Source organism: Euphorbia lathyris, chromosome 3 (assembly GCF_963576675.1).
Source record: "Euphorbia lathyris chromosome 3, ddEupLath1.1, whole genome shotgun sequence".
In the NCBI taxonomy this organism is placed as follows: Eukaryota; Viridiplantae; Streptophyta; class Magnoliopsida; order Malpighiales; family Euphorbiaceae; genus Euphorbia; species Euphorbia lathyris.
The window spans coordinates 10,636,970-10,649,369 of record NC_088912.1 but is presented as its reverse complement, the minus strand read 5'-3'; the positions used below and the strand labels follow the sequence as shown (position 1 = coordinate 10,649,369).

Here is a 12,400-nt window from a genome sequence, read left to right as displayed (position 1 = left end):
ATTTTAGTATAATCAAATATATATAAAATAACAGAGTAACATGGTCAACTTGTATTGTACCGTGGTTGTCTTAAAAGCTAAGATATATTCGGTTAAAAATCTAAAAAAAATAGGTAAAAGGACCACAAGTTAATATTGGTAAAAGATAGGGATCTTAAAATGTGTTTTTCAAAATAGAAGGATTAAACAATGTGTTAGGTAAAAACTAGGGGACTAATAAATTATTTACCCAAATAAAAATAATAATAACCTCGATAAGAACTACACATTTTTTAACCCACGTTACCGTAAATTATAGTCAAATACTTATTTTGCCCTCCTCAACAGAGCTTTAACCATATTACAAGAGTTAAAAAGACATCTCCTCAACTGAGGCATAACAAAATTCAAGTGTTTCGGTTGCAGTTTATCGAAGTTGAAAGACCAAATTGACCCTTTACCGCAGAAGGTGGATCAACATAAAGTTAAACAAAACAACAGCAATATACCTCAGACTTTAAGGGCTGCCCCAACTTTCACAAGGTCTTGAAGAGCCTTAGAGATTTGTTCCTCGTTCAAACCTTCCAACCGAATTCCCCTCTCCACACCCATATCTGCAATTCCACGTGATTATATATGATGTAAATGCAACAAAATATGACAATCGTATCAGATAAATTGTCTTTGTAAATCGTATTACCGTGTAAAAATTGACAGTCCTTTGTACAAATATGCTATCCAAAGAATTATTTAAGTTCGTTATTGGGTTTGTGACAAAATTTATTACAATAAAAAGCACCAGCACAAAACGCTATTACAAACCATTTGCTAATGCAGCAGGTGTGTATCTATATTGCACAGACACAGAAACAGAAATGGACTTTGGAAACGTTATTTCGAAAACATAACCTTCATAAAGTAGTCTTCAAACAAAAAAACAGACACGGGCATGAAACCGACGCAGACATGGACACAAAACGCAGAAATGCTACTAAAAAGAAGTGTCTGTGCAACATAGGTGCGCATCTTATATTCCGAGGTAAAATCTACCGTAAAATACATGGACGGTTATTGAAGTTTGAAGTCTGTTTCGAAAAGGTCAATAAACTTCATTTTCTTTCAAAAAAAATCATTGAATTCAATTAAATTAACCCAACAAATTGTGTATAAAAACTCACACACAAGAAACAATTGACTACATGTCAACTAAGCATCATGTTGGACATGTGTGACTTTTATTAGCTACATATGTGCCATGTAGCACATCCTCAGCCCAAAAAAAAAAAAAAATTTCACATCATTGTCCGAAGTGGCGCTTAGTTGGCATATAGTTTTTTGAAAGTGTCATGACAATAATAACACACAACAGTTCTGCCTCCCTCCTCTGAGCTCTCGTCAGTCACGAAAATGGGTTTGACCGCTCCAACAAGGATCTGTCACAAAGTAGTACTCAAGACACCAAAAGCTCTGATACCATGTCGTGAAACCAATTCAACTAAAAACTTAAGCTTTTAGTTCAATTGGTTCCATGACGGAAAGAAAATGAAGTATAGTAACTTTTACAAAACCAACATCAAATTTCAGTGACCCTCGGTACAATTTAGCCTATATTTCATGGCTCCTCAATAATATGAAGGCTAAGTAGCAAAAAGAAATCAATCGTAGACAATCAATCATATCCGGCCCCTCTAACTTGCACTCTAACATTAATGACTCTCTAAACTTTTAAAACTACTTTTTTTTTCCTCTCTCAACTTGCTTAAACTGCCATTGCTAACCCCTTATTTCCACGCGGTGGTAACGCGCAATATACATGTCACTAGCAGTTCAAACATGTTGAGATGGTGAAACATTCATTTTAAGAATGTTGACGTAGCTGAAAGGTCATTCTAAGCAAATTGAGATGGCAGAAAGTCGTTTTCAAAGTTTAGAAGCTCATTAGGTGTTTGAGTGCAAGTTTGAAAGTGAACAATGAAGAAACAAAAAAAAAAAAGCAAAGAATGGAAATAGGGAAACACATAAAAACGCACCATATCTAGCCCATAGCTGGGGCTCAATGCCATTGCACTCACGAATTAGGATTGGGAGTTTAGGGTTCAAAGTCTTTAAATCCTTGTAATTTTTCTCCACAAATGCTCTATCAATTACAACAACGATAATCAGAAGAAAAGGAAAGAAATAGAGAACAGATTACAAGAAAGTTGAAAGCAATTAATAAGATTATAAGGTTATTGTTTTTCCCTTATCATAATAAAGGGCTCAATTTTGACCTCGCGGTAGAAATTCTAGCTCAATTTTACACTTTTCCATGGAATTCAGTTGCTAATTTTCATCGGTATTTACTTAGAAAAGGTAAAATTGAGTTAAAGTTTCTACCGCAGGTGCAGAATTGAATTGTTTTGTACTATAAGGGTAAAACTAAACTTATCCAATAATCTTAGGGACAAATTTAACTCTTATACATAATGGAATGAGAAAAAGAATACCTAGCCGAAGAACTTGCGGGTGAAGTTTGGCAAATCAAAATCCTAAGCTCTTTAAGATTCTTAGAAAGTTGCCCTCTCCATGCCATTCTTTTCTCAGCCTTGTCCTCACGACGACGGCAATGCACCACGTGTCTGTCATGTCAGCATAAAAGTCAGACATGTCCGGCATGACATTTAGTTAGCATGTATTCAATTCTTTTTTTGTGCCACGTTACAGATTAACCGGAATGACTTCAATAAAACCATATTTAAAGTTCATTGATTTATTGAAAGAAATATAAAGTTGAATGACCTTTTGAAACAGACCCAAACTTCAACAACCGTCAATACAATACATTTTATCCGAAACAAAAAGCCTCTTAAGCATAACAAAGGAAACAGTATGCTTACTCCTACTTATGTATGGATCAACTATTAAGGTATCATCAGTCAAAAACATCAAAGCAGATGTTACAACATTTTTTAAATCTATAACACACCCGCAAAATTATCTAGACGTGAAGCAAATTTCCACAAGTGACCCAACATTGTACAAGGCAAAAGGTACTTAAAAGAATGACTATTGTCTCACATATATATATAAGGTGTAACAGCCAGGTCCAATACCATAGAGATATTGTTCCACTTTGGGCCAAATCCAACACCTTGGGATTCACGGTTTTAAAACACGACTACACGTATTGAAAACAGACCGTACTAATATACCTCAGTACCTCTCTCTCCATTCCAATGTGAGATTTAGTTCATTCTTGCCCCATCACCATCCCTTAGAGCTGCTCCTTGCTAAGGCCTTTTGCCCCAGCGCCACCCACTCCGGACTGGGTTTTTACATAAGGAGTCATATAGTTCTTTAATTAAGCAATATGAGAAATCTAACACACCCTCACGCCCGGAATCATATGGAGCCTGAAGCAAATATCAATAGTAGGTCTCTAACTCACTCTAAAAAGTACCTCAAAGGAGAAAGATTGTCTCACATATATACATAGTTGTATAGCTTCCCAATTAAGAGATATGAGATATGAGATATCTAACACAAAACACATCAGCGACACAGGCTGCATTGCATTTGTACTAAATATTTGCACAATTCGGGTTATCGAGTTATATTATCTATATGTTCCATATCTTATATATTCAATCATATCGTGTGAGCGTAATATTGTTTGTAGATCGTGTTATTGTGTCAAAAAATTTGAACCCTAAAATGGGAAGGGAAATAAATCCATGAATCCAAAGCAATACCGAACATATCTTCATTGATGCGAAACAATTCAAATGAAAAGAAAATTGCAGATTAATGAATTCCATGACACAGAAAATTAATTTAGCAAATTATGATTTTCGAACATAGCGATACCAGAATAGAGATTGCATAAACTAAATCAAACTAAATCGACGAACCTTCAGATACCTGAATTAGGGTTTTCTTTCCTCCGAAATCCTTGAAACGACAATCAAATTCAATCTCGAGATCAGACAAAAAATCAACCAAATGAAAATGGAAGCCAAGCAAAAGAATCAAAGATTTGAGCTATGAAGATACTGAAAAAATTGAAATGGAACTAACAAGGAAAATAAGCATCTGCCTCCATCTCCTTACTGGGCTTTGGGCTTTGGCCCATTAAGAAAACATGTCATCCAAGCCCATGTCATTCTACACCTTTTTCGAATATTTGGCTGAGTTAACTTACAAATAAAAGTTGCAAAAATATCTGTAACGTTGAAAGTAAAGAGTAATTCTACGATTTATGTCTAAAATGGTGGGTTAAATGTATGTTGGTCGCCAAACTTTCATAGTTGTCTCAAAATGGATTTGTCTCAATAAAATCATTTAATTTAAATTTGTTTCAATTAAGTCACTCTGACGACTGAAAGACAAAAAGACACTGAAAAAATGACGTGGTTTCGACATCAGCACTAGTCAATTTTTACCGTTGATCGAAACAATACGTGGATAACACCTAGATAACACGTGTTTTCCACCTAGCTGATCGAAACGACACATGCACACATGTCAGTTAGGTGGTAGCCACGTGTCATTTTGGTCAGCTAGGTAGCACCCATGTATCTTTTTGCTCAAGGTGAAATTGACTACTACTGGTGTGGTAGCCACATCACTTTCATGTGTCTTTTTGCTCTTGATCTCACCCAACTCCCGAGTAACTTAATATAAATAAAATTTAAAGTTGAATGATTTTATTGAAATAAGTTGAAGTTCAGTGATCATTTTGAGGCAACCATTAAACTTCAATGGCAAATGGTACATTTAACCCGCAAAATGATGCAGGTTTACCTCCTAATATTGAAAATCAAAAGCTAGTTTATCTCTAACGTTGTCAATTGAGTCAATTCTAGATATCATTAAAAAGATACATATATTTTATATTAGTTGTATATTAATTAGTTTTAAATTTTTTTTAACAGTTTTGTAATTTCATAATAAAATTAGAGATTAATATTTTTAAATATGATATAATATTTGCAAAAAAAAAAAATTCAACTCGTACAGAACATAGTATAATTTTTTTAATTTTTTTTTCACGTTTATACGCGTGTTTATAATTTGTTACTGATGATTGATAAAATGACATACGTATGCAATGGAGATGACAAGATTGATGGCTTAGAAGATAGAGTTTGATAAATCATTTCTCAAATTGACCAAATTTATCAATGTTAGGAATAAAATTGTACTTAGTTATCAACGTCAAATTGCTCTTCATTGTTAACGTTGAGGGGTTTTTTTTTTTTTCATATTTTCCCAAGTTTAAACCTAATATTATTTGGGAAAGTGTATCTGTTAACTTATGGAATAGTAACAAAAGTTTCACACTGTTTTTAATTTGGCAAATTTTTGCACTCAAATAATGGTACGTAGAACAATTACTCTATAAGATAAAACTTTTAACTAGATCTAGTAAAATTCTTTTGTGAAGCGGCACCAGTCATAGTCCTTCCACTCAGATAATCTCACGTCATCCCAACTGTTAACGTGGCATCATCTAAGTGAAGATGAGTTTTTTTTTTTTTTTGCATTCCTGATAGTTAAAAGCCGACTCCACCACTGCTTCAGCGTATAATTGCTCTACATTATAATCGACAACAACAAAATTTTACTATTTCATACGTTATAATTAAAAGCATCAAAGATGAAGAAAAACTTTGATCGCATGAAGGAGATGATGCCAAATCAAAAATGGTAAGAGGGGAGGAAGAAGCAAGAAAACCCATCGATAGAAAACAAAAATTAGGGATTTGGATTTTGGTCTAGATGCATCCACATCATATCAGACATAGACGATCAAGATTAAAAAAACGGATCAATTAACGTTAAAACCATTTCGTTAAATATTTCCATTAGCTAGATATATAATTTTATCATATTTAGAAATATTAGAGATACGGATGGTTGGAGGAAGCCCAGGGAAGGGGTTGTCAAGTTGAATACGGATGGCTCCTGCCTTAGTAATGGCAGAATTGCTGCTGGTGGAGTTCTTCGGGATGCTGGTGGCGCCTGGCTGGCTGGGTTTACCCATAACTTAGGTACGGGCTCCTCCTTTACTGCAGAGCTCTGGGGGATCTTGTCTGGCATTAAACTCGTCATTCGCATGGGTGTTAAAAGACTTTCGGTGGAGTCTGACAATTTGGAGGCTATCAACAGGATTTCGGATAGACATGCTGTTTGTCTTAAGAGTCAGAATCTCATTAAAGCCATCTTGAGGCTTCGTCCTGCCTTCGATTCTCTTACCTTCTCCCATATTTATAGGGAGCAAAACCGCGTGGCGGATCGCTTGGCAGCTGCTGGGCATGGGGGGATGTTAGGTGTTTCTACCCTTTCCGTTCCTCCTTCTTTTCTGTTACCTTCTCTTCTTGAGGATAGGATTGGGGTCAGTCTTCCTAGACTGATCCCGGATTAGGTTTTTGTTTGTTTGTTTTTTTTTCTTCCCTTCTCACCAAAAAAAAAGAAATATTAGAGATAAATATTTATTATTTCATACGTTATAGGTAGAAGTTTAAATATTATCCAGTTTAATTAACATAAAAAACATCATGAACTCCAATCTTTAATTTTTTGATTCATCAAGTTTTTGATCTTTTATTTAAATACATTATGTCTCTGATCTTTTTTTCTTTGTCATATTAAGCCCCCTCGTGATAAAAAAAAAAGGCTTAATATATTACCAGCTTCCTAAACTTGTCCAAAATAGTAGATTGACTCCCTGAACTTTGCAAGTGTCTCACCAGCTTCCTAAACTTACTTATTTCGTATCACCAGCTCCTTAAACTTGTCCATAAAAGTAGATTAGCTCCCTGAACTTTGCAAGTATCTCCCCAACTCCTTAAACTTATTTATTCTGTAACAATTAAATACAAAAACTTATTAAACCTAATTTCTAAAAATACATCTTCATCTATTCGAGGGGTAATTTTTTCGCTTCTGCTACCTTTTAACATATTATAAGACTTAGTGTTTCAGGTTGGAGAGATTGAATGAATGAGGATCGAAAGTTAGTATTATGGTTTTTGCATTTAGTTGTTAGAGAATAAGCAAGTTTGGGGAGTTAGTGAGACACTTGCAAAGTTCAAAAAGCTAATCTACTTTTATTAACAATTTTAGGCAGCTGGTGATACGAAATAAGTAAGTTTAGGGAGCTGGTGATGTATTAGGCCTTTTTAATATGTGTAATCTGGTTATAGAGAATTTGTGAACCTTAATTCAAACCGTAAAAAAGTATAATTTCAAATACAGATAAAATGAATCGTGTTTGTTTAACTAAATTAGATGTTTACAACTCACTAATTTGACAAGCAATAACTTAATGTGTCCAAATAAATAAAATTACGTCCTTAATTAACTACAAAATTGAAAGATTAGGAGCCTCGTAATGTTTTTTACCTTTAATTAATGCCAACTCTTAACATTTTATACAAATAAACTTATTCTAATTTTTTTTATTGTTCGGATGGGTTCGAACCCACAACCAGTTGCGGATACAAGATTGGTCTATTGGGGTCAAATTTAAATGTGAGTGCGTAAAAATTTCTTTTTTTTGCTAAATCGAATTTACTAAAAAAAATTCGTATATATACGTGTTATCATCTAAGTGATTCATAGCCAATTTTTATGTATCAATGTAAAATTTCTCAAAATAAAGTTAGATTTGGACTACAAAAGTAAGATTGAGCCGTTTTGAACAAACTTATAGAAATTCATCGTCTATAATATATTAATCAAGTTTGATTTTATAATTAAATACAAACTCAATAAATTAATTAACCATTTCCGAACATTAATTTTGTCAAAACCGGAGAAACAAAACCATCCATAATAGAGGTAGTTCCAACGGTGGGAGGAGTCGGAAACCATCCATGATAGGGGTGGTTTTGGCAGCCCTGTGCCTCTCCGAGCTCCCCTTATCTCCGCCCCTACTCACGACCTTCCACTTCTTATTTTAAAAGTGTACCAACTGAGAAATATGATATTTTGGTAATAAAATTAGGGATAAAGTACCAAAATAGGCCTATAGTTTTTGGAGAAGTATCAATTTAGACTCCACGTACAAAATAGTGCCAATATAGGCTTAACGTTTAAAAAAGAGTACCAATTTAAGTCTCGATAACGGAACAGGACACGTCATTGATATTACTTCATTAAGTCCTGTCAATTATACGTCATTAATAGGAATGTTTTTTCAAATCCGTTATCGAGGCCTGAATTGCTATATTTTTTAAACGTTAGCCTATATTGGTGCTATTTTGTACGTGGAGCCTAAATTGATACTTCCTCAAAAACTTATCCCGTAAAATTACAATTTACACCCTTGAAGAATGTTCTTAATTGAAAAAACTGTCAATAAAATTATAATTTACACATCAAGGTTCTTAATTGAAAAAACTGCCAATAAAATTATAATTTACACACTTAGTTGGAAATAAAAAAAATTATATTATTTTTTATATGTAGCCGAATTTCTCGATTCGAGATTCATGAGACACTGATATTCTCCAAATTAAAGCTTCATACGTATCCCGTATCATTTAAAAACGTATTTGACCACACCAGGAATGTGAATATTTGTGAAGTAATCTTCCCAATTAATTGATTTGGGATCAAAGTAGAACAAATCATTCTCAACACCAATATTCTCACTTGCTGCCAATCGTAATTTTTCTGTATTTATGTCATCAAATCTGCAATTAAATTTAAAATCACAAATTTAATTAATTTAATTTTAAAAAGGATTAAATTCAAGTATCCAAAAGTTTGTCATTTGCTTCATAGGGCAGGGATGGTTTTTATTTTGTTCCGGACAGTCGGGGACGGGACGGGTATGGTTATAAGTGTCCCATCACCGTCCCCATCCCTGTCTCCGAATGCCCCCAATGGGACCTATATGAATAGTTTAGGAGGCCAACGTCACCAAATGATATCATATGAGTTAAACGATAAAATTTTGGATACCACAAAGGTCAAATAGGAGTTTAATCTTAGAATTGAACTATTTTATATGAGGGTAAAATTGAACTATTTTATATGAGGGTAAAATTGAACATTTTCTTTATAAAAAAAAATTTAACTTTTTCAATAATTTTAGGGACAAAATGGAAATTATCCCAATTTCAAAATGCTTCAAGAAAAAGGTAAATTCCAAAAAAAAATCAACTGGTTACATTTTGTTAATTACATGTTTGTGGTGTTTTTTTTCAAACGGACACCGAGGTTTTTGGATTTGCTACACTACAGTAATCTTTTAGTTTAATACTTTAAAAATAACTGTTAACTATTTCAAAATGGAAAATTATAAGAATTAAAGTTGATTAGTAATATATTTATTATGAATTTAAATTTTTATTTTCCAAAATCGTCAGTTATTGAACTTTCTTTTCTAAATATTGATTTTCTCTCTCCTCACCAAACAACATTTAAATAACATCAAAATTAAAAATTTAAAGAATTAAAACTTCTTAGAATACCATCAATTCTTGAAAAGTTTTCAATTTTAAAATTGTCAACTATTTTTAGTAAAACGAAAAACATCAATAAGCGGACGTAAAAAAACCACAGGCATATCATTGACAAAAAAAAAATGTAACCACGTAATTTTTTTTAAATTTACCCTAAAAAATTTTAAATTAATTAATTAGGTATACGTACACTCCTTGGAAGAACAAGTATGGCCTGTACAATTCCACCAATCTCATCACAAAGTTGATCTTTCTGTTTAAATCTTTATATATTCCATCAAAGTACCTGCAAAATGCTGTATTTGCAACTTCTAGTCCCTATTAAGAACATAATCAATTTATAATTATTAGTTCATCGAGATAATTCAATACTTAATTAAATTAATCAGGGGTTAAATGTACCGTTGGTAACTGAACTTAAAATCATTCAATTTTAAATTTTGTTTCAATTAGGTCACTCTGGCAATTTCAGTTATTAAAAAGTATCGGAATGATGACATAGGTGACACGTCAGCATGAGTCAACTCAGATCTCTGACTGAAACAACACATGACAGTCGCTACGTATGCGCCACCTAGCTATCACGTGTCGGTTGTTTTTTATATTAAAAAAACAAAATTACTTTTTTCATAAAAATAACCGATATGTGGCTGTTGCGTTTCGTTTCAGTCAGAGATCTGAATTGACATGTCACTCTAGGGGTGAGCATGGTCCGGTTTGGTCCAAAAACCGAACCAAACCGAATTGGACCGAACCAAATTACCTCTATTTTTTAGGACCAAACCAATCCAAATTATAATTCGGTTCGGTTTGGTTCATGTTTGGACCAAACAAAGCATTAGAGACCTACAACTACTTGTATCTTCACTAACTAAACAATTATATAAAGAAAATAATCATATAATTAGTTTTTCTTTTGTATATATAATTAGTTGAGAGAGTAAAAACATGTTTAATTGTTTTTTCTTTTCTATATATAATTAGTTAATTAATTTAAAACCTTAAAAATTAAGAGTAGTACATATTATATTTCGGTTTGGTTTTGTTCGGTTTTGGACCGGACCAAACTGAACCGAAATAAAAACCAAACTAGTTTAAAAATTAGGACCGAACCAAACCGAAATAGAATTCGGTCCGGGTTGGTTCGGTTTTTTTGGTTCGGTTTTTTCGGTCTTTGGGTTTTCGGTTCGGTTCTGCTCACCCCTATGTCACTCATGTCATTATTTCAGTCCAAATTGAGTGATTTTATTAAGACAAATTGAAGCTGAGTGACTATTTTGAGATAACCATGTAAGTCCGGTTACCAATAATGCATTTAACCCAGTTAATTAGAAACTAAAATTAGTTGTAACAATGCCTATATGTAGACTTGTTTATGGATCCGACTTGGGCTTCATGGGCTTACTTTAAAAGCCCAAACCAGTCTACTACTACAAGTATAACTCAGATATAAGTGGTTTCAGACGGTCCTCCGCTTCGAAAGAAGGCGTGAGGATGTTGTAATCGCACCTCAAACCCTCATTTCTAGCCCCCATCACTGTGTTAGAAAGTATTCTAAACTTTTATCGGTAAATTATATACATGGTGTCTCAATTTTTCCTTTACTTTTTTTTTTATGGTTATTGAACTTTAAAATCGGATATAAAAAAACTTCTAAATTGTCATTTACTAACATAAAAGCTTCTTTTACCATTGATCACTCATGTGGTATGCCTTTATGGTAGAACTTACGAAAATTATATTCGAAGCAATTTCAATTTTTAAATTTCTTGGTTTTAAGTTTATTTGTGTGTTGTATGGTTAGGAGACAGGAAGCACCAAATATACTATTTTGGAAATAAAAAACGGTAGATCCATGGTCAATGTGGTTCTGAACAACTTTAATTCTTAATCTTATTCGCTTTGATATCGTCATCGGTCATTTGACTTTATCAACAGTAAAAGGTGTTTTTATATTAGTAAACACCAAAGTTTATGGCTTTTATGTTCGTTTTTGAAATTCAAGGACCATAAAGAAAGTAAAGAAGAAATTGAGACTATAACTTACTCCTATATGTAGACTTGTTTACAGATCAGGCTTGGTTGGACCTCACACACTTACCCTTAAAAACACTCAGCTCAAACTAAGTCTACTATCAATTTAACTTAAACACAAGTGCTTCAGATGGCCCTCTACCTGTGAAAGAGGCCTGATGATGAATTTCTATTATAATGGGACGAAACTAGTATTGGTTCCATCCACTCAGATGATATCGCGTCATCCCAAATGCTGATGTAGCATCATTTGAATGGAGAAACCAGTACTGATCACAGTCTACAGTAGAACTTCTCATTTGAGATATTGTAATCGCACCTCAAACTCTCTTTCTCAACTCCACGACTATGTCAAAAGTAGTAAAAAAACGTTGACTAACTGGTGAAAATAAATATAAACGAACCTTGAGCAAAACCAAGTAACGAATAGCCATATATCTTCGGAAGCTAGCCATGCTACCCAAAACCCTAACCTTTCCAACTTTGACTGGCTTTCCATCTTTCCCAATCCATGGTTTGTTAGTGAAGTAATTGAAGGCATAATCTTGGAGATTTGTGTATCTTAATGGATGTCCTACTGAAGAACCCACGTGATATATTGCTTCTGCTTCTTCATTTGCATGAGCTACCATTGCTACCATTATAGCATTCACCACCATATCCGCTGGTATCTGCAAAACTTTTCAGTATTATCTGACATAGATTAATATAAAAGTTATTATTGGATCTTACTATTAGCTGAAGCTTTTAGTTCAGATGATTCATGACATGGTATCAGAGTCGTCTACTCTTTTCAAAATGCTGAAGTGTTAACAAATAGAGTTAAAGATAAACTTTAAACATTATAGATTAAGTAAGAAGACAAGGTATTGTTAAGACCTGAATCATCATAAATTAAGCAAGGGTGTAAAAGATGGTAAGCGGATGGATAA

The 12,400-nt window shown here is 33.4% G+C and overlaps 1 protein-coding gene across 2 annotated transcripts; it reads right to left on the bottom strand.

Annotated features, from left to right (window-relative positions):
• Positions 1-282: 282 nt before the first annotated feature.
• Positions 283-4,038, bottom strand: LOC136224549 (NADH dehydrogenase [ubiquinone] 1 alpha subcomplex subunit 2-like). Of its 2 annotated transcripts, none has more exons than XM_066012907.1 (4): positions 3,880-4,038; positions 2,466-2,597; positions 2,010-2,116; positions 283-593 (listed from the first exon to the last, which is right to left on the bottom strand). In XM_066012907.1, exons 2-4 carry the CDS (start codon positions 2,549-2,551, stop codon positions 490-492), a joined length of 297 nt encoding a protein of 98 aa, XP_065868979.1. In that variant the 5' UTR covers positions 2,552-2,597; positions 3,880-4,038; the 3' UTR covers positions 283-489. The 2 variants fall into 2 exon arrangements, with proteins under 2 accessions (XP_065868979.1, XP_065868978.1); XM_066012906.1 differs by having other exon boundaries at positions 3,870-4,022.
• Between the last annotated feature and the right edge of the window lie 8,362 nt (positions 4,039-12,400).

Coding starts and splice junctions, on each gene's coding strand:
- LOC136224549 (XM_066012907.1), bottom strand. CDS start 2,551: ATGGCATGGAGAGGGCAACTTTCTAAGAATCTTAAAGAGCTTAGGATT. Junction 2,117..2,465: donor CCCGCAAGTTCTTCGGCTAG/GTATTCTTTTTC, acceptor TGTAATTGATAG/AGCATTTGTGGAGAAAAATT. Junction 594..2,009: donor CCAGCTATGGGCTAGATATG/GTGCGTTTTTAT, acceptor GTGGAATTGCAG/ATATGGGTGTGGAGAGGGGA.